The 24,970-nt window shown below is 43.2% G+C and overlaps 1 protein-coding gene and 1 non-coding gene across 11 annotated transcripts in view; one reads left to right on the forward strand and one right to left on the reverse strand.

Annotated features, from left to right (window-relative positions):
- Nucleotides 1-24,970, forward strand: part of MYO10 (myosin X) — a 255,150-nt gene that overhangs the window by 199,218 nt on the left and 30,962 nt on the right. For all 10 annotated transcript variants that reach the window (XM_081519314.1, XM_081519315.1, XM_081519313.1 and 7 more), the window contains 5 exons: nucleotides 13,748-13,872; nucleotides 13,965-14,079; nucleotides 21,849-21,955; nucleotides 22,784-23,017; nucleotides 24,038-24,083. In XM_081519314.1, the coding sequence (XP_081375440.1) occupies nucleotides 13,748-13,872; nucleotides 13,965-14,079; nucleotides 21,849-21,955; nucleotides 22,784-23,017; nucleotides 24,038-24,083 (627 nt within the window). The remainder of the gene's footprint in view (nucleotides 1-13,747; nucleotides 13,873-13,964; nucleotides 14,080-21,848; nucleotides 21,956-22,783; nucleotides 23,018-24,037; nucleotides 24,084-24,970) is intronic.
- Nucleotides 5,162-5,233, reverse strand: TRNAC-GCA (transfer RNA cysteine (anticodon GCA)). Its single transcript has one exon. It is a non-coding gene; the product is annotated as a tRNA-Cys (tRNA).

Genomic DNA, 24,970 nt, shown 5'->3' on the forward strand with positions numbered 1-24,970 from the left:
CCACGTGCACAGGTGCACGTCCGTATCCGTGCATGCATTGAATACATCCAGAAGAAAACACAGGAAGCTGGCAAGAGTGGTTTTCTCCAGGAGAGCTGTGGGGCTTTCACTGCATATATTCTCTGTATTTTTTATTTAAAAACCCCTTGGCATGCATTATTCTTTCCTTTAACAATAATGGAGAAAACCAGACTTTCCTTGCATCTCCTGGTATTTTACATCTGTCCTCATTAACTCTGTGCCAGAAAGTGTCTTCAGTACATGGTGGGCTGAACTCTTTCCCATGGAAACACATTCCAGTTGTGTTGTGTAAATCATTGAAAAACTAGGTGGGTATTGAGCTGAGTTTGGGGCTTGTTCCCTAGAAACACATTTTGAGGATGGCTTGGACCTTGTGACTGGCATCTTTTAGAGTTGAGGTTGAGACAGCATCAGAGTTGGGTTTTTCTGCTGCTGTTTTCATGAAAGTGAGTCAACTCTAGTTGGGCAGAATTCGTTTCCTTGAGGTCTTCTTCCACGGTGCATCTGTTTAACTGTTCCATTCCAGTGTAAAGGTATAGTGGTATCAGAATTGTTCATTTACACCCCCCAGGAAACAACTTGATCCACCACAGTATACTGCTTTTGTGACTCCCTTTGCCTCTAAGTCTTAGAATAGACTCTGTGTCCAACGCTGTTGTAGTTTAGTTGCAGGTTTTCCGCTCAGTCCTTCCCGTGATGTTGTTTCATACGTTTGTGATACATTCGGATTCTTTTGTGATAATCTGAGTTATTTCCTAGGATCCTCCAAGGTTCATTCTTTGGCTGTAAAGTTCTATGTGTCTTTAAAATTTTGTTTGTTTTTAATTGGAGGATAATAGCTGTACGATATTATGGTGGTCTCTGCCGTACATCAGCATGAATCAGCCATAGGTATACATACGTCCCCTCCCTCTTGAACCACCTTCCATCTCCTACCCCATCCCACCCCTCTAGGTTGTCACAGGGAACCTGATCTGAGCTCCCTGCTTCTATCTATTTTACATATGGTAATGTATTTGTTTCCATGTTGTCTCTTTCTACTGTCTGCATCCTTTTTGGTCCCAGGGAGTGATTTCGTAGAAGACAGTTTTTTCCACGGACCAGGGGTGGGTGGGGATGGTTTCAGGATGATTGAAGCACATTACAGGCATTGTGCTCTGTATTTCTAATTTCATGCCCCTGCTGACAGGAGGTACCAGTTTGCAGTCCCAAGGTTGCAGACCCCTACTTTTAGCTTTGCTTTATTCAGAATGTCAGGTAATTGGAATCACATACATAGTATTGTGTTGGCCAGAAAGTTCATTCAAGTTTTTTTGTAACCTCTTATGGAAAAACCTGAAGGAGATTTTTGGTCAACCCAATGTATGTCCATTTCAGAGGGTCTTCTTTCACGTAGCACTGTGCATTTAAGGTTCCTCCATGTCTTCTGGGGACTTGAGAGTTTAAAAAAAAATTTTTGAATAATATTCCATTGAATGAATACCGCAGTTATTTTTCCATTCACCTATTGAAGGACATGATGATTGCTTCCAGCTTTTGATTGTTATGAATAAAGCTGTTATAAACATTCACGTGTATGTTTTTATGTGAATGGAAGTGTTCAACTCAACTGAGTAAATATAGTTAACGCTCCTGATCCAAGAGTTTCACATCCGGGAATTCAGCCAACCTCAGATCAGAAATACTCAGGAAAAAAAATTCCAGAAAGTTCCAAAAAACAAAACATGAGTTTACCAGCAGCTATTTATATAGCAGTTACATTATTTTTATAGCTATCTAGGTAGCATTTACATTGTATCAGTTGTTACAGGCTTCACTGGTGGCTCAGATGGTAAAGAATCTGCCTGCAATGCAGGAGACGTGGGTTTCGATCCCTGGATCAGGAAGATCCCCTGGAGAAGGGCATGGCAGCCCACTCTAATGTTCTTGCCTGTAGAATCCCCATGGACAGAGGAGCCTGGCAGGCTACAGTCCACGGGGTCACACAGAGTCAGACATGACTGAGCGACTAAGCACTGAGGTGAAGTATACAGGAGGATTTGTATAAGTTATATGCAGGTGTATGTGCGTGCACACATGCTTCATTCGCTCAGTCATGTCTAGCTTTTTGGACCCCATGGACTGTAGCCTGCCAGGCTCCTCTGTCTATGGAATTTTCCAGGCAAGAATACTGGAGTGGATTGCCACTTACTACTCCAGAGGATCTTTCCAACCCAGGGATTGAAACCACTTCTCTTTGGTCTCATGCATTGGCAGGCATATTCTTCACTGCTGCACCACCTGGGAAGCCCCCAGAAAACAAACTTACCCTTTACCAAAGGGGAAAGGGAAGGGGAATTAATTAGTTAAGTTTGGGATTAGCAGATATACACTACGATTTATGAAACAACAAGGACCTACTGTATAGCATTGGGACTTATATTCAGTGTCTTATAATAAAAAAAAGAAAGAAAGTGAAGTCGCTCAGTTGTGTCCGACTCTTTGCAACCCCATGGACTGTAGCCTGCCAGGCTCTTCCGTCCATGGGATTTTCCAGGCAAGAATGCTGGAGTGGGTTGCCATCTAAGTGTCTTGTAATAACCTATAATGAGAAAGAATCTGAAAAACAAATACATCTATATAAATATATATGTAATATACATATATAAATGTAATATATATAAATCTGTTTTATATATATAAAAACAGAATCACTTCACTATACACCTGAAACTAACACGATTGTAAATTAACTGTCTGTCAATTAAAAAAAAATGACATGAAAAAGAGCATGATGAGGTCACAGACGGCACGAATTTAATGCATCCAGGACAATTTTATTGAGGAGGGAGTATTTGCGAAGCCCCTAAAAGACCCATGAAACTCAACAGAGACAATGGGGGAACATTTCAGGTGGGGAAGTTGGCTTCAGCTGAGCTAAGACAGAAAGCTTTAGTCAAGAGGCTGCTAGAGTTACTTCTCATCTGACTTAAATGTGGAGGATGAGTGGGATACATTGACTAGGAAAATAGATTGGCACGTATTGGGTGGAGGGCTCCAATGAAAAATTGAAGCTTTTGTGTTAATTTGGTGTGTGGTCAGTTCATGAACAGGCAGGGGAAGGACAGTGCTAATACAGTGCTTTAGAAAGGTTTCATGATGCACCTGTATATTATTTATGTTCAGAGTTCTCTTCCCCATTAAGTAGTTGGGGTTTGTGTGGATCCGAGGTGAGGACCACAGCGCCCACCTATAACAGCTTGGATTTCCTTGCTTTTTTAAGCTGTGCTCATCTGGGAAGGATGTGGTTTGAAGGCTGTATTTGGTGGGTGAGAAGTTTCCAGGCTCTATAATCCGACCCCCAGGATTGACTGACAGCTTCAGCCACTCATGTAACCAAGATACTTCCCATTCCTCACCTGGGAGGGGAGTGGGCTTGCTTCTTCTCCAGGGGACATTTCTGTCTGCCTCTTTCTCAAAATGAAAAACTTAACAAGTGGCAGCAACTGCCTCAACGAATGTTGAACGGCCGGGAGAGAAGTGACTGATGTGAGACAAAGAACCTTTGTCTCTAGTTTAATTGGCTGTTCACTTCCTGTTCAAGGTCAGGAAATTACACTGCTGCTTCAGTAACTGTGCTTTTGAAAACCGTTCAAAAGCAGGATAAACCCCTGTCCGCTATTTATTAATTGCTTTTGAGAATTTGATGTAACGAAACAGCGAATCAAGATTGAGAGATCTTAACGTCTTAATTTTTTGTTAATTAGTAAGATGTAAGGACAGGAGTCTTGTGGAGACTCAGTCACTGTAAGGCCGGGAATGATATTTTATTAGAGTGATCAATTTTTGGTAAACCCTTCTGTAATTTTTTTACTTCTTAAAGTTGATGAAGAGTTATCAGCCTTCTTAATATTTGTTTGTTTTTAAAATTGAATTAGGGTAAAGGTATATCCCATGAAAAAAGTGAAAGTGTTAGTCACTCAGTCTTGTCGGACTCTTTGTGACCCTGTGGACTGTAACCCACCAGGTTCCTCTGTCCATGGGATTCTCCAGGCAAGAATACTGGAGTGGGTTGCCATTCCCTTCTCCAGGAGATCTTCCTGACCCAGGTATCAAGCCTGGGTCTCCTGAATTGCAGGTGGATTCTTTACCATCTGAGCCACCAGGGAAGCCCATATCTCGTGATCATAACACAAATATACCTAATATATTAAATCCTCTCTATAACGCTGGTGTCTCTCTCTCACTCCACAATGCTTACTTATCAAAATGAAGAGTCATGTAATGGTTTTATGCAAGAATCAACTTAACATTTTTTGGGACGCTGGATACTAATCCTCCATAATGTGGACTGTGTAACAAGTCCCTCCACTGCAGAGCTACCATGTATGTAAATAAAGTTGACAACATTTTATCGAGGAAGCAAATCAGAAGCCATTAAAAAAACACAATAAAAAAAATAGAGCTCCTTCATTTTAGAATGTTACACCACTCAGTTTCAGAAACAACCTACCAGTGTTGCACCGGGGGGAGGTCTTAGAGAATATAAAGTTGTTTTTTAATTAATTTATTTATTTTTGGCTGCACTGGGTCTTCAGTGCTGCTCACAGGCTTCAGTAGTTGCAGCTCTTGGGCTCTGGAGCCCAGGCTCAGTAGTTGTGGCACACGGGCTTCATTGCCCAGCAACATGTGGGATCTTCCTGAACCAGGGATCAAACCTGTGTCCCCTGCATTGGCAGACAGATTCTTAACCACTGGACCACCAGGGACATCCCTGGAATATGAAGTTAAAAACAAATTTATTAGGCTACTAAAGTAGGGCAATAAGACACATGTTGGTATAAGGCTCAGATCCCATGTCTGGTTATTGTCTATTCTGAGGACTCATAGTGCCAGACCCAGGGTTCATCACCATGTTGCATTCCAAGCAGATTGGAACCAAAGAAAGCCTGCATTTCTTGGGTCAAAGCAGGGACTGGATTTGCTCTGGTGCATCCCAGAGCTTGTGGTTTTTCAGTCTATGGAAAAGTGAAAATGAAATCGCTCAGTCATGTCCGACTCTTTGTGACCACATAGACTGTAGCCTACCAGGCTCCTCCATCCATGGGGTTTTCCAGGCAAGAGTACTGGAGTGGGTTGCCATTTCCTTTTCCAGGGGATCTTCCCAACCCAGGGATCGAACCAGGGTCTCCTGCATTGCAGGCAGACGCTTTACCGTCTGAGCCACCAGGGAAGCCCCCAGTCTATGGAAGATTCTTAATAAATACTTTTGATTGATGAAAATAGTAATGTTTACTTTTACCTCATCTCTAAGACATTGTGATCCTATCAAGTGGTCAGTTTTTAGACTTCAAATAAATTAAGCATCTCCTTAAAAGGGAGAAAAGGACTTATTCTGGAAATAAATTGTAGCCTGTGTTCAGAAGCACCTGCTTGAATTATCAAGTTGCATTTGTTGTGAAAGCGAAAGCAGTCATCATTAAATGTGTTGTCCCAGGCAGGCTCCATGGGATGGGGTTCAGTGAGTGTCTGTTGTGGGTCAGCTCTTCTCCAGCACCTGTCCCCGGCAGGTGGTACCCAAGGAGGAGGGAGGAGAGGCAGGAGAAGTTGCAACCACAGTGGGTCAAAGAACATTTAAATTCTGTCGTTTCTCTGAGGCTGAGATGCAATGAAATGTGTTATCAGTCTTTCATTGTCTGTGTTAACAGTTACCAAAGGTGGATTTGCTCAGAATTTGCTGATAGATTTTCCAAAAAGTTTCCTCTGTTCACTCGTTATTTCCATATATAGATATTTGACTGAACTCACAGTGCAGTGAACCAGTTTCTGCTTTACATTGTCATGGCCCTTAGAATTGTGATTTTTTTATTACCTGCATTTACATCATGTCTGTACCTGACAGATTGTTTCTAAGGCCCCCTCCTCGGTGTTAATATTTTTAGATACTGTCTCCATGTGCCAGGAAGACTCAGAGTTTCTGGAAATGCTGCAATAAAGGGCACATTTTCTGCCTAGATTTCACTGTAATCTTTTCCCTAGAGAAGTTTCCAGCTCACTCCTTTGAGAATAGGAGATTTCCATATCTCCTATGGAAATATGCCTCCAATTTTATAACATATCAGTTGGAAAATATGGTTTGAATCAAGTTTGATTCACATATACTAGTTTTCAGGGATGCAAAGCGCTTTGAACTTTGTGTGATTTAAGCAAATATTAAAACTGGTTTGAACAAGTCTTTTTGCCTTACTCACTTCCAGTTTCCTCATCCGCAAAATGGAATAATATTACTCATCACACCCACCCCATCGGATTTCTGCATTCAAGTGCTGTATGTGTTGAAGGATAGCTGTGGGAATCTCCCACAGATCAAATAAGAGGACTTGATTCCTGCAAGGCTGCTAAGAAACCATTTGAAATCCTGTGTATATAATCATCAGTAGTTCTTTGAAGGTAGAATAATAGAATTCTTTTTAAAAATTATTAATGCTTTTAAGATTATGTTTTTATGGTTCTTATTTTAGATTGTAAAAAAAAGCATAGCTTCCTTAAAGAAACTGATAATCTGTTGATTCACATCTGTGAACCCAGATCCAAAAATTAAGGCAAAATAAAATACCTGGTTAACAAAAGTTACTGTTGAGAAGTAAATTTAAGTTTGAGCTTCCTGTCAGCCAAGGCAAAAAGGCGAATGCGATGCATTTTCTACTGTTTGTTCCCTTTTGATCACTGTGTTTATTTTCAGTTTATTTTATCTTGCCTAATTCCTCTTTGGCACAGTGTATGTAAGTAAATCACAGTGAGTTATGATAGTCATCACTTTATGAGTGTATAGTCAGATAAAGCATAGCATTTCTTCTAGAGAGAATAGTTTTCTCCCCTCATCGCAAATTTTTAAAAAATTGATCTCATAGATCCACGTTAAGTGATACTACATGACAATGGATGGCAGCAGAGTGAAATAAGAGCTGGTTCTGTGCCAGCCCTACGTGCTTGTCCAACTTGTTCTCTCCCCTCGGGGGGTCTTCTCTTCTGGAGACTCCAAGGCATGGAGAGGGTCTCACCTTAGCAGGAGGACTGGATTTCCCCACCACCCCCGACTTGGTTTCTGGTCTATGTAGCACTTAATCTGCGTGTGTGTGGGGGGAGCGGATTTCCCTACCACCCCCGAGTGTGTGTGTGTGTGTGTGGATTTCCCCACCACCCCTGAATGTGTGTGTGTGGGGGATTTCCCCACCACCCCTGAGTGTGTGTGTGTGGGGGGGGGATTTCCCCACCACCCCCGACTTGGTTTCTGGTCTATGTAGTGCTTAATCAGTGTGTGTGTGACTTGTCCCATCAGAGGAGAGAGAATGCCTTCTGCCTGCAGTCCTGGCTGGCCCCAGACAGACACACACACACACACACCCGCCTCTGTGTGGCAGGCTGCGTTCCCACCCCCTCTCCCTGGGCCCTTCTCAGGGCTCCTTGGCTTCAAATCTAGGACGTCTCAGATCTGTGAGGTTTCAAACGCTGAAAAGCATTAGAACTTCAAGGATCCACAGATAATTAACTCCTATTTTCGTTAATTAAATAAGCACAGATTGAACACCCCCTTACTAGGGACAGGTGACTATTTCCAAGTCCCACTGTCATACTTCTTACTGTCTCTGCAATATTTTTGGAATTATGGAAGGCTAGGTAATAATATTCAGGGTAATCGTATTCATCAGCACATAGATGCATTTTTCTTTTTTTGTTGTAAAACGCCTTCCCTGTCCTGTGTCCCTGTCTGCCAGCACTTCTGTTGCCCTTTATGTAGACTTTTAGCTTTTACCCGTAATTGATTTTTGTGGAGGGCTTAGCACGCTCTGTTATCCGTCACTTGCTTTATCGAGGCATTATGAAATCTTATTTTTTCAGATTGTAAGGGGAAAAGTTCTATTTTTTGTTGTGTTTTGTAGAATTAAATTACCTGAAGCTAAATGTATTTAGTCCTGTCTCCAGAATGCAAATTTTCTCTTGCATCCATCTCTTTTTGTCCATTTTAAATGCTTCTGTGTCAGTCTGGCTTTTTTTTTTTTGCCTCCCTCTCCCCTTAGTCTGGCTTTTACAATACCTTTTCTTCTAAGCTTTATTAAGCTGTAAATCACATAGCATACAACTGACTCATTTAGAGCATACAATTCAGTCGTTTTTCACATATTCACAGATATGTGAAACCCTCACCCCCAACACTTAAAGCATTTTCATTAGCTTAAAAAGAAGTCTTCTTACCTGTCAGCTGCTGCCCCTCTGTCTCTTCATCCCTGAGCAGTCACCACTGTACTTCCTGTCCCTGTAGATTTCCTCTCCTGGACATTTCACATGAATGGAATCATGGAACATGTGGTCTTTTATATGACTGGCTTCTTTCACTCAGTGTAGTGATCTCAAGGCTCATCCATGTTGTAGCAGGTAGCAGCGCTTCACGATTATGGCTGATTATCCATGTCATGGATATGAAGCACATTTTCATCTGCTCATCAGTTGATGGACATTTGGGTTGCTTCCACTTTAAATACCCTTCCAGCAGCTTCTCCCCTGGTCTCCCTGCTTCTCTGCCCCCATTTCCACCTTATTCCGTGAAGGACCTCTAGAATCCATTCTGTACCTGATTTTTCCTTTTACTTTGTAAAAAATTAATTTTTTAAGTGTCTTCAAAAATATGTAGCCAAACAGAAACTTCTCATGTGGTATGTATGTGATGATTTGCTTCTTTTAGTGCCATCTGATTTCCCGCCTTTTTTCTTAGCTGTCTCTTCTTCATACCACCCATAATAGTGCCCCCCACTCCACAGCAGCCTGGCATGTCTCCTCCTATCCTTTCCTGCACATCGTGTATCTAGATGTGTATATTCACACACACGTGCATACGTAGAGCGGGTATCATGTTTGTTGGGGCCACTGTTGTTTTACAGTAATGAGATTCTCATACATACTTCTCTGCATCTTGTTTTTCTCACCTTATAAAAGGCTTGAGAGTTAACTGGGGTATTTAAAAATACATTTAGTATTTATTTCTATGTGAAGTGAAAGTTGCTCAGTCGTGTCTGACTCTTTGCAACCCCATGGACTACACAGCCCATGGAATTCTCCAGGCCACAATACTGGAGTGGGTAACCTTTCCCTTCTCAGGGGATCTTCCCAACCCAGGGATTGAACCCTGGTCTCCTGCACTGCAGATGGATTCTTTACCAGCTGAGCCACTAGGGAAGCCCTATTTGTATGTGTCATTTAATTATTTTATATACTATTTGTATCTAATATTTATTGCTTATTTATTTAGGTTTTTTTCAAGTTTATTTTTACCACACCACTTGGCTTGTGGGATCATAGTTCCCGATCAGAGATTGAACCCACGCCCTCATCAGTGAAAGCAGAGAATCCTAACCACTCGATCTCCAGGGAAGTCCCTACTGGGGCATTTTTAATTTGTGTTTATTTTTTAATGGGCACATAACATTTCGTGATGGTCATGATATCAGCATATATACCCGGCCATTCCTCTGGTCTGGTTTCCAGTTTTGCCACTACCAACGGAAGGGGGAAGGGAGGAGGGTCCGTCTACAGCCCAGGTCTGACCCCGGCGGGCGGCCCCTGATTCTGGAAGCAGTGGCTTCAGACTTGAGTGCCGTGTCCACGCAGTGCAGATTGTCAGTGCAGATTCCCTCTCCGCCTTTTTGGTGTGAGCTATGCTCTCTGTGTAGAATGTCCCGTCCCCCCAGCAGTGAGCTGTAGATGCGAGAGTCCAGACTCAGACTTGTGGAATCTTAATTCAAATTCCCGTGCCATCTGTACCATCTCGGGACTTTCCTTTCTTCGGTATTCCCAAGGAACACGATTTTAATTTTCAATATGTTTTTAAATTCACTTTTAATTGGAGGACAATTGCTTTACAATATTGTGTTGGTTTCTGCCATGTATCAACATGAATCAGCCATAGGTATATGTATATGTCCCCTCCCTCTTGAACCTCCCTGCCGCTTCCCACCCCTTCCCACCCTTCTAGGTTGTCACAGAGCACCAGATTTGACCTCCCTGCGTCATGCAACAAATTCCCACTGGCTGTCTGATTTTGCATATGGTAATATGTATGTTCCAATGCTACTCTCTCAATTTGTCCCACCCTCTGCTTCCCCCACTGTGTCCAAAAGTCTGTTCTCTGTGTCTGCGTCTCCATTGCTGCCCTGCAAATAGGTTCATCAGTACCATCTTGCTAGATTCCATTTATATGTGTTAATATATGGTATTTGTCTTTCTCTTTCTGACTTACTTCACTCTGTATAATAGGCATTTACCTTATTAGAACTGTCAACTGCCTGTCTTTTTACGGCTGAGTAATAGTCCACGGTGTATATGTACCACAACGTCTTTATCCATTCATCTGTCAGATGGACAGGTGACGTTTGATACTAGGCTATCTACTGTATAAGCAGTGATGTCTGGCATACCTGTCACCCTCCTAAATTCCAGGGTTGTTGGGGACAGAATCAGCCCATGAGGCTATGCAAGTGAAGGGCAGAAGGTGGAAGGGATTCTCTGTACTTCCCTCTCAATTTTGCTGTGAACCTAAAACTGCTCTTTAAAAAAAAAAAAATAACTGTGGAGATAGTAAAAAGATGAGTGGTTGCCAGGGGTTGGGGAGAGGTAGAGGTGAATAGGTGAAGCACAGGATTTCTTGGGCAGCAAAACCACTGTGCGTGAGGCTCTGATGATGGACACGTGTCATTACACACTCATCAAAACTCACAGAATGTAAACACCCAAGAGTGAACCCTGACGTCAGCTGTGGGCTCAGGGTGATTAGGATGTATCCTGTGGGTTCATCAGTTATAATGAATTCACTACTATGGTGAGGGGTGTTGGTTTAAGACACGAAAGAATCTAGCACGTATTTTTATGTTTTCTCCCCAAGCATGAGTCACAAAACCTTGACGCATAGTAAGTGTATATTCATTTAATATTTGGTAAATGGATCTCCTGGGACTTTAATTACCCTAGTTCATGGCTGTTATTTTCTAAATCCTCCTTAGCTGTTGGCCAGCAAAACTTCCCAGTTAGGACGCTGCAGGCAGTCTTTGAAGCGGGGACCTCCAGTTCTGGACAACTAGTTACCAGTGTGGACTGGAAGCCATGAGGGAAGTTTTAAAAGGACACATGCCTTTGAGTTGTGACTTGTCCCCCACCGCCCCCTCCCCCAGCTATGTCATCTTTGAACCAGAAAGAAAAGGAAGTTAAAACTCAAAAGAGACCCACCAATGGAAATACAGGCCTACTCCCCTTGCGATGGCCCTGTGGGTTGCCCAGGGTGACAATCTGCCCAGAGATCCACCTTCCCCTGGTTAAATTTCTGTGAAGGGGCAGAAACACGGTCACAATGGGAGCCTGGAAAGAGTGGCCACTCCCGGTGGCTGCCCCCCGCCCTCCCCTCCCTGGGCACTATGAAACCCTACAACCACACCACACTAATTAGCCCTGAGAATGGAAGGGGTTGTCATGGCGACCGAGCACTTTTTAAAGCACAGGAATGGTGTTCATTATTGTTCAGTGTCTTTAGCTGTGGCGAAAAGGTCAGTGTGGCAGTTGTTTTCCATATGAATTTTGGCCTGAGAGCAAAACTGAATGTGGCATGTTCCTCGGAGGGGCTGGAAGATGGTAAGTGCAGCTGGACTTTTATGGATAGGGGTGTCTGTTCAGTAGTATTTTTCAGAGTTTTAATAACTTAATACCAAACTAAGGAATTGTATGGACTCTGTTAAGTAGGGATCGGAAGAAAAGGAGAAAGGGAAAAACAGTATGGGTCAGGAATGGTGAAAGTTTAGAGAGATTTTTTAAAAACTGGACAAGTCTCGAAGCATCAAATGATTAAACATGGAATTTGTAGATTTCTCTGACTATGAATTTAACAGTTAACTAAGCCTGATGTCTTATTCAGTGTTTGTTTTTATATTAGCTGCCTGGTGGTCATTGTGAATTCAGATTATATCCCCAAATAAATCGAAGAAATTTTAACCACATGCCTTCAGAACAGTTTGCATCTCTCCATTTTTTTAATCCAAAGATTAAGTAGAGGAGTAACCAAGGCTAATTTTTTCATGCTTTTATTCTATTCTTTCTTGTCTCAGAATATTTGAAATAATTAGACTAGAAAGCAGCGAGCCATAATTCTTTGGGTATTTGCCCTAGTTTATTGGCTAGATTCGGGTAGAATACTGCTGAGTAGAGACAGTTTGACTACAGTGTTTGTAGGAGAAATTAAATACGAGAGAAGTCATTCTGCTGCATGGGACAGCAACTTTTCCATTAAACGCTGAAAAGGTGATTTGCAGAGCATTCTTCAAATTTATGCTTTGCTAGTTTGGAAAGTGAACAGGATAACGTGCCTTTCAGCCTGATTTTGTGCTAATGACTGGCTTTGTTTTTAAAGCTCACAAGTTTAAACCACCTTATGTCTTTGCACTTTTTAACAACATCTTTGGGTCTATGGCACTATTTTTCAATCATCTTATACATAGTTCTGTAAGATAACAAAATACAGGTTAGTTAAAGAAAATGGAGTGTCTGGATTAAAAAACAAATCACTGCTCAAAGCTGTGAATGGGAAATGGCCTACTTTTGGGCTTTTCCCTGAAAGACCATTGTCCTGTCAGCAATGCCAGTTTGTTTGGCAACTGAGCAGATCTGAGAATATGGTTCAGAATGTTAAGTCTTGGTTTGATTTCCTCTTTCATTTGTATGTTCCAGGATTAATATATTTAGTGATCATAGTATGGAGCGCAGTAAACAGGGTGTTTAACTAGAAGTTGAGAATTTTTGTTTCTTTTCTCCACTTGCAGCCTCTCTTTTTCCTCACTAGCCCCTAACTCCTCCCCTAGTCCTCCCTGGGTCACTTCACTGCATTCTTCAGCTAAAAAAAAAAGCCTGGAAATTGAAGCATTAAAAATAAAGTGATAAATGTATGACACTGTAGCGTCTTTGGAAAACATAGAATTAAAAATGGTGGTCTGGCTATGATATTCATAAAATAATCAGAAAGTTGAACCTGGATATTTATATCAAGGAATTATTGATATCTTTTAAATATAATAGTATTGTGATGAAAGTGATCAAAGGGTTAGTTGCTTAGTCAAGTCCGACTGTTTGCAACCCCATGGACTGTGGCCCGCTAGGCTCCTCTGTCCAGGGAATTTTCCAGGCAAGAAAATTTCCTTCTCCAGGGGATCTTCCTGACCCAGGGATTGAACCCTGGTCTCCTGTACTGCAGGCAGATTCGTTCCCACCTGAGCTACAGGGAAGACTCAAAATAGTGTTGTAGTTCTATTTAAAAATGATATTGATGGGAGGACTTCCCTGGTGGTCCAGTTGTTAGGACTCCATGATTCCACTGCAGGGGCACAGGTTCCATCCTTGTTTGGGAAACTTAAGATCCCACATGCCGCACAGTGTGGTCAAAAAAAAAGTTTAAAAAAAAAATGATACTGCTATGTTTACAAATGAGAGGGTGTGCTATCTGGGACTTGTTTCCCAAAAAATCCAGAGACAAAGAGTAAGTGGGCTAAGGATGGGACAGGGTTGATAGTGCTGGCTATTATGGCAAGTCTGTAGGTACACGGGGTGAGTTCATTTTCTCTTCTATGTATTTGTGTAGGCTCAAAGTGTATATGTGTACAACCATGGTGTGGGTGGTCTTGTTAATAACCTCATCTTCTCACCTCTTGGCACATTTTAGATGCCAGACCAGTTTGACCAGGCAGTCGTGGTCAACCAGCTGCGGTACTCGGGGATGCTGGAGACGGTCAGGATCCGGAAAGCTGGCTATGCCGTCCGGAGACCCTTCCAGGACTTTTACAAAAGGCAAGATGGAGCTGCAGAGACCCTCTTTCTTTTCAGAGAGATTGGGGGAAGGGTTGTAGCCCGAGGTGACGCTGGGCGTTCTCACGTTGCAGGTATAAGGTGCTGATGAGGAACGTGGCACTGCCTGAGGACATCAGGGGCAAGTGCACGGCCCTGCTGCAGCTCTATGACGCCTCCAACAGTGAGTGGCAACTAGGAAAGACGAAGGTAAGATTTCAGAGAGCGAGTGGCTGGCCCGTCAACCGCCAGAGAGATGTTTGAGTTCAGTGTCCTGGGATGACTGCTAACCAATTGTTTGTCAGTGTTAGGAAGATGGTATCATGGTATCACGCTGGCCAACACTCTTTGTCCTTCCACCATTAACTTTTTATTTGAAGTCCTTGACTCTCTGGGGACTCTGTTCTTGGGGACCCATTGAAGCATCAGGTCCTGTATATGTTTTCAGGCAACTCAGTGCCAGCGAAGAGCTGGGCAGCCTCCAGCATCTAAGAAGTGAGGCATCAGAGCCTCTAACTTTGTGTTGTCATAACGCTGCGCATTCCCTGTGCACCACAGGAGCTGTTGTGTGGGAGACCAGCAAGTCGTCTGAAATCATGTAGGTTGCCCAAAGTCTAGTCCCGAAAGCCAAGGTGAAATCCATTCTTTACACATGCAGGTATGAGGCCTGTACCCCTTAGCTAAGTGGTGAGCAGTCCAGCCTCAATTGCAAAAATTAGCCATAAAATTGGCAGTGCGACCTTTTCTCCCAGTATCAGAAATGGCCGAAACCCCCATTTGGGCTTCCAGCCTTGTCTCCCCTCCCACCGCCAGTGTCTTATCACACAGGAGGGGCAGACATGCAGACAGCTGGGGCTTGGCCTTTGAGTGTATGGATGTCCTCAGAGTTCGAGGTATTCCTCGAACCTCATCTTCTGACCCTGCAAGCAGCAGTGTGGGGTCAGAGAAGTATTTTGAAGTCGCTGCTCAGATTATGTTTTTAACCTAGGAGTTTCTTTGTATAAAAAAAAAGAGAGGAAGAAGAGGGAAAGAGAGACAGGTATCTTGCAGTTTGACTATCTTCATCTTAGAGCTGCTCTGATAAAATACCATAGCGTGACTTAAACACATTTATTTCACACAGTTCTGGAGGCTGGAATTCTGAGATCAGGGTGCCTATGTGGTCAGGTTCTAGCAAAGGGCTCCTTTCTTTACAGTCAGCTGCCTTCTTATATGTCCTCAAATGGTGGAGAGTGACTTCTGGTCTGTCTTCTTTCTTTCCATCATGGGACCTCACCCTCCTAAATGAAATTACTTCCTAAAGGCCTGACTTTCAGATACCGTCACACTGGCAGTTAGGGCTGCAGCATATGAACTGGGGGCAAAAGAGTGCTAGACATTCAGTCTGTAATACTGATGTGAAATTAATGACAAGTATTTAGGCATCAATTGGAGGTGACTTAGTACGCACGCATCTAGTAGAGTAGAGATCACATGCAGAGGTATTGTGTTAGTTATCTGTTGCTATGTAACAATCATCCATAAACTTAGCTGCTTTCACAACACAAGTCAGTGATCTCATAGTATCTGTGAGTCAGGGGTCCAGGCATAGCGTAGCTGGTCCTCTCTCTGGGTCTCAGGGTGTCAACCAGGGCTGCATTCCCTTACAGAGCTTGTGGTCCTCTTCCAAGCTCATGTGGCTCTAGAATTGAGTTCTTTGTGGTTGTAGGAGTGTTGTAGTTGTTGTTCAGTCACTCAGTCTTGTCCGATTCTCCGCGACCCCATGGACTGTAGCCCACCAGGCTTCCCTGTCCTTCACTATCTCCTAGAGTTTGCTCAAACTCATGTCCATTGAATCAGTGATGCCATCCAACCATCTCATCCTCTGTCGTCCCCTTCTCCTCCTGCCCTCAGCCTTTCCCAGGTCTCTCTTTCCCTGCAGGCTGCTACCCTGAAATTACTCTCAGCTTCTAGAGTTTCCCACCCAGTTTCTTACCCCATGTAGTACATATACACTGTGTACTACACAGTGCACATAGTAGGAGCGCAGTCAGTGTCAGTTAAGTGCTTAAAACACACACACACACACTGTAAGGGAATGACACAAGAATGTTACATGTTCAGTCACTCAGGAAAACACCCACTGGTGTTGTTACCCTGGGCCCACCCGCTTCTTCAGGGCCAGCAGGAGAAGCTTGCTGCAGTCTTGTTGACTTTGGTTTGTTAAGGCTAGACAACACTCATTTCCAAATGGGTCACAAAGTCTTATATAGAATGTAACATACTCACAAGAGTGATACCCCTTCCGCTATGCCACATCCTAGAAGAAAGTCACAGATTCCACCCACGCTAGTCGGATGAGGCAAGGACATAACTCACTGGGGCGTTTGGGGTCCCTTGGGGTGTGTGTCCTTGCAGGTTTGAAGGTCTCTCTACCAGGAACTCTCCCCTCTTCTTGTTTTAGCCAGTCTATCCTTCAGATCTGCTTGGATACAGACTGATGGGAATCCTTTTTTTTTTTTTTTTTCTTTTTTAAATTGAAGTATAGTTGATTTACAGTGTTGTGTTAATTCTGCTGTACAGCAAAGTGACTCAGTTCTACACATATATACATGCTTCTCCGTAGTCTTTTCCATCATGGTTTATCACAGGATATTGAATATAATTCCCTGTGCTATACAGTAGGACCTTGTTGTTTATCCATCCTATAACAGTTTGCATCTGTCAATCCCAAACTCCCAATCCACCCCCTCCCAACCTGCTCCCCCTCGGCAACCCCCAGTCTGTTCTCCATGTCTGTGAGTCTGTTTCTGTTTTGTAGATCCATTGATCTGCGACATATTTTAGATTCCACATGTAAGTGGTATCACATGGTATTTGTCTTTCTCTGGGAATCCTTTTTGATGTTCTTCATCTCACTCTGCATCAAAAATCACCCCTAAATTGGATTAAGCCCCCTCCTCTGTCATGGCTTCCCTCATAGCTCATTTGGTAAAGAATCTGCCTGCAATCTGAATGCAGGAGACCCGGGTTCAATCCCTGGGTCAGGAAGATCCCCTGGAGAAGGAAATGACAACCCACTCCAGTATTCTTGCCTAGAGAATCCCATGGGCAGAGGAGCCTGGTGGGCTACAGTCAATGGGGTCCCAAGAGTCAGACACAACTTAGCGACTAAACCACCATCTGTCATCAACTCTTTTCTGTTTTCCACCCCGTTACAATTTACTTAACATGCTGTCATACTGTCTCAGCATTGCCTGGTGACTTGTGTGTAATTACTCAATAGAGAATGTAGTGTTAGTCATTTGTTTTTCTACACAGTGCACATAGTAGGAGCTCAATGTCAGTTTTAAGTGCTAAAAACACACACATACATATACACTGTAAGAGAATGACATAAGATTGTTATGTGTTCAGTCACTCAGGAAGACTTTCTCAAGAAGTTGATTCAAGTAGAGCTCTTGGCACTACAATATAGTCTGCTCTGATTTTTTTAACTGAAAAGGTATTACATTCTCTATAATATATTACATTCTCTATATTCTCTATATCTTCCTCCTGTCTCACTTCCTTGTATAGTGAAATAATATCAAACATCACTGACTTACTGAGTCAATAGCTATCGCTTTTCTGAGCACTGAAGAACCAATACAACTTCATTTACAAATGGAAGTCAGGCCCCAGCACAGCTTAGAACTGGGTGTTGCATAGGGATATAGAGACATAAAAGCATTGCCTGTGGCTCACTTATTTGCTGGGAGATGTCATCTCATTATTATTGTTGTTCAGTTGCTCAGTCATGTCCAACTCTTTGTGACCCCATGGACTGCAGCACTCCAGGCTTCCTTGTCCTACACTATCTCCCAGAGTTTGGTCAAACTCATGTCCATTGAGTTGATGATGTCATCCAACCATGCCGTCCCCTGCCCTCAATCTCTCCCAGCATCAGGGTTTTTTCCAGTACAACTAATAAATTATAGTGTGATCTATTTAAGGAATGAAGACACAGCTCCAGCAAAGAGCTCACTGTGAATTGAAAGATCAGAAAAGTATTTAAGAAAAGGAAGTCTTTAAAGGGGAGTTAAATTTTAACTGGTGACACACTGGCGGTAGAATGGAAGCTTATCATTTCATGTAAATATTAGGAAGTAGACGTAAATACGAGAGCATTTGAATTGTATCCGCTAAATAACTTTGACCTTGACCAACTTTTGACTTAATTATATGCTAGCAGTGTTTCTTTCAGTGCTACTGCCAGAGGTCTTTGCATTTAAACCCATAAACCACTAAGGAACATCCAGATCTTCTGGATAAGAAGTTTCTGTTGACACTTACGTGATGGAGGGAACTGTGGGCAGCGCTGTAGTCAGAAAATTAAACATGGCACCAGATCTGAATTCACAGGCTTAAAAACACATCTAGTTGTTGGAAGGCAAGGATTCGTACCTGCTGGGGAAGCATCCCTAAAGAAGACGGGAGGCTGGCTGAGCCCCTGGAGCAGCCCGAGCAGGAGATGTGATGTGTGTTCCCCTTGAGAAGCTGAGTTTAGGGGGGCAGAGGTGGACAGCTGCTCCCCTCTTTTTTTTTTCCTGGCTTTGACTTTTCCCTCTGCCCTGTGACTCCAGCACATTTCACTTTTCTGGTCACCTGGACTACACTGCCAGACCTTACTTCTTTTGTGGCAATAAAGTCTGCAAGAGGTGTTCTAAAAAGACATGTTTACTAGAATAATCCATAGGCTCTTCAGCTATCTAAAGAAAGGATTTTTTTTAAGAAACAGCCACAGGAAAATATTCGTATTAGGTAGTGAGTCAAGATTGGCCAAGCAGCCCCCTGAGTGGGCGCTGACCTTTCCTAAGCTGTTTGATGATGCCTGACAAAGACCTCCACTCACAGCAGCTGGATCCTGCTGACTTTATCTTGGCTGTGTCCTGGGAACTGGTGACGTGGCAAAAAACACACTGGGTTGGAAGAACTGGCATCAATTCCCATGTATCACTGCGTAAATTCAAGGTAGATGTTCTTAATGAAGCCAAGTCAGGTCTCTAAAGCATTTTACTCCATTTTCCATTATGGAAAGAGAATCTAGATAAAAGATGTGGATGTAAGTCTAATGCGCAGAGCAGAGAGCTCTCTTTGATGGGCATGAAACTAAAACAGGTTATTTCAATGATTCTGATCCAATTAAGAGAGTCTTTAGACTTCTGATACGATGTGAAACGCTTTTCCCTTCATGTTGTTGTTATTCAGTCACTAAGTCATGTCTGACTCTCTTAACCCCATGGACTGCCGCATGCTAGACCTCCATGTTCCTCACTGTCTCCCAGAGTTTGCCCAAGTTCATGTCCATGGTCAGTGATGTTACCATCTCATCTTCTGCTGCCTCCTCCTCCTACCTTCAGTCTTTCCCGGCATCAGGGTCTTTTACAATGAGTTGGCTCTTCGCATTAGATGACTGAAGTATTGGAGCTTCAGCTTCAGAATCAGTCCTTCCAATGAGTATTCAGGATTGATTTCCTTTAGGATTGACTGCTTTGCTCTCCTTGCAGTCCAAGGGACTCTTGAGAGTCTTCTCCGGCACCACAGTTCAAAAGCATCAATTTTTTGGTGATCAGCCTTGTTTATGGTCCAGCCATCACATTCCTGGGGTTCCCTGATAGCTCAGTTGGTAAAGAATCTGCCTGCAATGCAGGAGACCCTAGTTCGATTCCTGGGTCAGGAAGATCCACTGGAGGAGGGATAGGCTTCCCACTGCAGTATTCTGGCCTGGAGAATTCCATGGACTGTGTAGTCCATGGGGTTGCAAAGAGTCAGACACGACTGAGCGACTTTCACTTTCTTTCTTTCTCACATCCCTACTTGACTACTGGAAGCACCAGAGCTTTGGCTAGATGGACCTTTGTCAGCAAGGTGATGTCTTTGCTTTTTAATACGCTGTCTAGGTTTGTCATAGTTTTCCTTCTGAGAAGCAAGCATCTTTTTCCTTCATAAAGCTTCCTGTTTGTTCATGTGATAAATATACGGCTCTTTGGAATTAACACTTTAGTTTTATTACGTCACCACCACCATCATCACTCTTCAGCAAGATTTAACTTTAGTAATTCCATGGGGGTCCAGCAGTTACAGCTTCATGTCCACTGGAAGGGGTGCAGGTTTGATGCCTGGTCAGGGATCTAAGATCTGGAATGACATGCCACACAGCTTGGCCAAAAGAAAAAAGAGTAAATGGAGAATGTTAAAAAAAAAAAAAAAAAAAAAGACTATTACTTTTTCTTTTAAACACTAACCAGAGCAAAAGCATTTGAGTAAGCTCCTTAATGTAAAACAGTCATCTCAAAGAGAAGTTTAAATATTTCTTTGAAGTCCAGTCTTGGTGAAAACTGCTGCTGACCCATGATTTTAGTAGAGATTCATATTTCTGGAAACTTTTTATCATTATTGAACAAACACACTTTATGCTTGTAGCTTCTGCTTTTTATTTTTATTTTTTTTTAACCTTGCAGTCTCTTTATGCATCAGTGGAGCATATTACTTGAAATTGTAGGAAGAGCATTGTATGAAAAGGTTTTCTGGGAGAGGTATTGTGGGAGAGTTTTACAAATGCTCCAAAATCCACAGCAGGAGTAGGCAAGGTTTCTGTGAGTCACATAGTGGTAGAATTCTTTATTTGCTTTTTTGCTCAAATGTCTTGGAAGAAACATAGCAGAGAGTCTGGAAAAATGTGCCATCAGGGGACATGATGCATCGCCGTAGACCAGAATGAGTCACAGGAGCATAAGTCAAGAAATCATGAATGGGGGGTGGGGGTGGGAGGGTGTGTCATTTAACCCTAGACCAGTATTTGGGATTCGTTTTTTTTAGGTAATAATTCAAAACTTCTTAGGTGTGCATCACACTGGAAACGACAAAATTAACAGCTCCCGTGATTGAAAAGTGGAAGTGTTAGTCACTCACTCGTATCCAACTCTTTGTGACCCCATGGACTTTAGCCTGCCAGGCTCCTTTGTCCATGGAATTCTCCAAGCAAGAATACTGGAGTGGATAGCCATTCCCTACTCCAGGAGATTTTACCAGCTTATGGATGGAACCTGGGTCTTCTGCATTGCCAGTAGATTCTTTACTGTCTGAGCCACGAGGGACGCCCTGCCATGATTGAAGGGAGGGTCTATTATTGTCATACCTTTTCAAATATTAGGGATCCTGATACAAATGCCAGTTACGAGACACACTTACTTTATGTAAATGACAAGCTTAGTATTGAAGTGCCCATAGCCAGAAACAGGCCGACAGATAGCTACCATCTGTTTAGTCCTGATTCTGGTTATTTTGTGGTGGCTGAACCGAGATGTAGCGTCAATGATTCAGTGCTCATTTCAAACAGTTTACAGAATTACATTCTTAAATGTCAATTTTTTATGTGCTTTATTTTTGAGGCCAAGATGCTTGATTGTAATCACTTGACAGCATAAAGAGAGACTTTCCTCGTGATGACAAATGTTTTACAAATGTTTTGGTTATTTTCCCCTCCGTTTCTTTCTTTCTTCAGGGAGTCTTTCCATATCTCTTGTTACTTAGTGTAGACTAGTGCTGGTCCCTGAACTGTTTGCCCTGGCCCACAATCAGATAAGTGTTTATAAACTTTGGTGGCAATTTCACAGTCATCTTATGCCTGTTGAACTAATAATAACCAAAAAAGTAGGACTTCTATGTTAAATATCCTTTTGTTTTTTTTCTTTCTGGTGATATATTTGACTACATTTTACAAAAGTCTGAGTCCATGACAGTTGGGATATAAAAAAAAAAAATCCTTTCCCCACTAGGAATTTGAGATTCCCTCTGCTGGGCAGCATTGCTCTTTGTGTTTGGAGCAAAACTCGGAGAGAGAAAAAAAGCCTTACCCCTCCCTGCTCCTCCCCCCCCAAAGAGATCTTGGACTCGGAGAGGGCTTCCCTGTATCAGCCACATTCTGCATTTGTGACATATCGCTCCCTCCTGGGCAGGTCTTCCTTCGTGAGTCCTTGGAGCAGAAACTGGAGAAGCGACGGGAAGAGGAGGTGACGCGGGCGGCCATGGTGATCCGGGCCCACGTCTTGGGCTACTTAGCAAGGTAAGAAGTGTGTGGAGGGGAGGGGGTGTGTCTAGTATGTTTCATCCAGTGGTGCTGGCTGTTATATGCTTTTATTTAAAATAGGCCCGGATGGCTTCTTGTCAGGACCAGGCTAAGGAGAGGGCCAGGGCAGTGCTCCTAATTGATGATGCCAGTTAGCTTGACCTGGGCAGGAAGTGGGAACAGAGGCTCGTGATGTCTCAGAGCAGTGGCGTCACTGGGGCGCACCGGGCGAGATATTTAAATAGTTTCCCTAGTTCCTCGGGGCCATATACTGAAGCCACAGGCAGCTCACCTGTATACCTTGGTGCCGACCCATGGGGTCCACAGCGGCCCCCTCTCCCAGGTCTGCCCAATGAGGCAGGTAATTTCTTGTGCATCCCTGGACCAGCGGGCTGGTCCGCTGCTCATCATCTCATCATCATACATTACATTTTCTCAAACATAAAAGCCATCCTGCTGTGGTGAATCCTTTTCCTTTTGGCTCCTAAGAACAGCAGAGTGTATCACATCCCTTGGTTCTGTTTACAGTCTCACTTCCTGCCAGGACTTTGCAAAGTCAGTTATCAGGAGCGATGTGTTTATTTAGCCAACGTGATGATAGGCTTCTTGCTTGAGTTCTGTTATTATTCTTTTGTTTTTCTTCTGTTTTGCCCACAAGGGCCTGCTCGTTGGCTCCCTGTAATGAGTCCCAGTAATGAGGGGATCAGCCCCAAACCAGGTCCTGCTCTCTTGTCGTCTAACGTTAACATAAACTCCTGTGAAGAGCTCGTGGCCTCAATCCATCCTCAGCAATGCTGTGGTGCTGTTTTCGTTCTCGTTTTTCAGAAAGCAGTACAAGAAGGTCCTTGACTGTGTCGTGATCATACAGAAGAACTACAGGGCCTTCCTCCTAAGGAGGAGATTTTTGCACCTGAAAAAAGCAGCCGTGGTTTTCCAGAAGCAACTCCGAGGTCAGATGGCCAGAAGAGTTTACAGACAGCTGCTGGCGGAGAAACGGGCCGAGGAGGAAAAGAGGAAACGGGAAGAGGAAGAAAAGAGGAAACGAGAGGAGGAGGAAAGGTATGGACTTTTCTTATTTGCATGAAACAGACAGGACACCTTTGGAGTTTTTATGCTCTGGATCCAGCCTTGAGGCCGTAATTCCCAGAGCATGCTGCCGAACCTGCTGTTGGAAGCAGTACCTCTTGGTGGGTCAGATAAAATTCCTTGACACCACTGAAGACCCAGTTTCGTGTATATTTTTATTCATGCAAAGAATAGGTCTCTGTATCGCCCAAGGAAGACACCCCATTCATCCTTCATGCCTTTTAAGTCATCTTTACCAAAGCTTTTGTTAAAAAGTTCACTCTTAGCTCCTAGTAATGGTAGATGCCATTACTTGTAGCCATTAACTGTGAGTTTAGCTTGATTTAAGGGTTTGGGAGGGATCGTTAACTTCATTATTGCTAGTTTTTTTTTTCTTTTTTTAAGATTTATTTATTGCTGAGCTGGGTCTTCATTGCCACCTTTAGGCTTTCTCTAGTTGCGGCGAGCAGGGCTACTCACTGCATGGGCTTCTGACTTCTCTTATTGTGGAACATAGCTCTAGGCTTGCAGGCTTTAGAGTTGTGGCACACGGGTTTAGTTGCTCTGCGCCACGTGGAATCTTCCTCGACCATGGATCGAACCCAAGTCCCCTGCATTGGCAGGCAGATTCTTAACCACTAGATCACCACGGAAGCCCAGTTAGTGCTAGTTTTGAGATGTCTATGTGAATAGAGTTGACACAGATGCAACAATGTGGAAAACTGGGAGATGGGATCACAGTAATCTATGTCCCTCTGGAAACCATTTGAATATTTGTTTTATGTGGATTTTTATTGACTTTTCAAGCATGCTACTAAAGTGTGCCCCTCAGCTGCTGAGCAAGCATTTGTAGCTTGTGCATCGGCAGAATGCGCCAGAAGCTTAGTGTTGTGACTTGTTTTTTAAAAAATAATCTTGGGGAAAAAAACCTTGGCTTTCTGAAAAGTGGTTCTCAGATTTTTTTCTTCATTGCTTTCATTTATTTTCACTGTCTTTTTTCTTGACTATTTTTAGAGAAAGAGAGAGGGAACGAAGAGAAGCGGAGCTCCGCGCCCAACAGGTGAAAAACGCCATGACCACGTGGCATCTTGTCTGTTACCTTCCCACTACTGACACTTTTGGAGAAGGAAATGGCAGCTCACTCCAGTATTCTTGCCTGGAGAATCCCATGGACCAAGGAGCCTGGCGGGCTACAGTCCATGGGGTCATAAAGAGTCAAACTCAACTGAGTGACTAACACTTTTACTGACACTTTGCTTCAGAGATTAGAAACTGAAATAATGATATAGGGAGAAGTATTCAAAACTAAAATAAAGACATAGGAGGAAGGATTTTAGAGGAGATGTTTCTGTTGCCATTTCTAACCCATTACAATTGGGTAAAAATGTGTGAATGTCTAAGATTTTTGTGCCAATTGCAAAAGCATGCTAGCTCTAAACTGGTAGCACCACTGTACTAATTGGCTCAGTCTGCTATAATATATAGTGCCACAGCGTGGAGGGAATTAACAAAAGAAATCGATTGTGTCATAATTCTGGCAGCTACAAATCCAATATCAAGGTGTCTGCAAGGGTTGGTTTCTTCTGAAGCTTCTCTCTGTAGGTTCATGGTGTGTCCTTTACATGGTCCTACACCTGTTTGCATACTTCCTGGTGTCCTTGTGTGTATATGTGTCCCCTCTTATAAGGACATCAATCAGATTGGCTTAGAGCCCTACCTCTGGGCCTCACTGTAACTGTATCACTTCCTTAAGGTCCTGTCCTCATATCCAGGCATATTCCAAGGGTCCTGGGGGTTAGATGACAGAGGATGAGATGGTTGGATGGCATCACCGATTCAATGGACATGAGTTCGAATAAACCCGGGAGTTGGTGATGGACAGGGAGACCTGGCGTGCTGCAGTCCATGGGGTCTCAAAGAGTCGGACACGACTGAGCCACTGAACTG

Source organism: Giraffa tippelskirchi, chromosome 8, assembly GCF_054371585.1.
Source record: "Giraffa tippelskirchi isolate mGirTip1 chromosome 8, T2T-mGirTip1v1.2.pri, whole genome shotgun sequence".
NCBI lineage: Eukaryota > Metazoa > Chordata > Mammalia > Artiodactyla > Giraffidae > Giraffa > Giraffa tippelskirchi.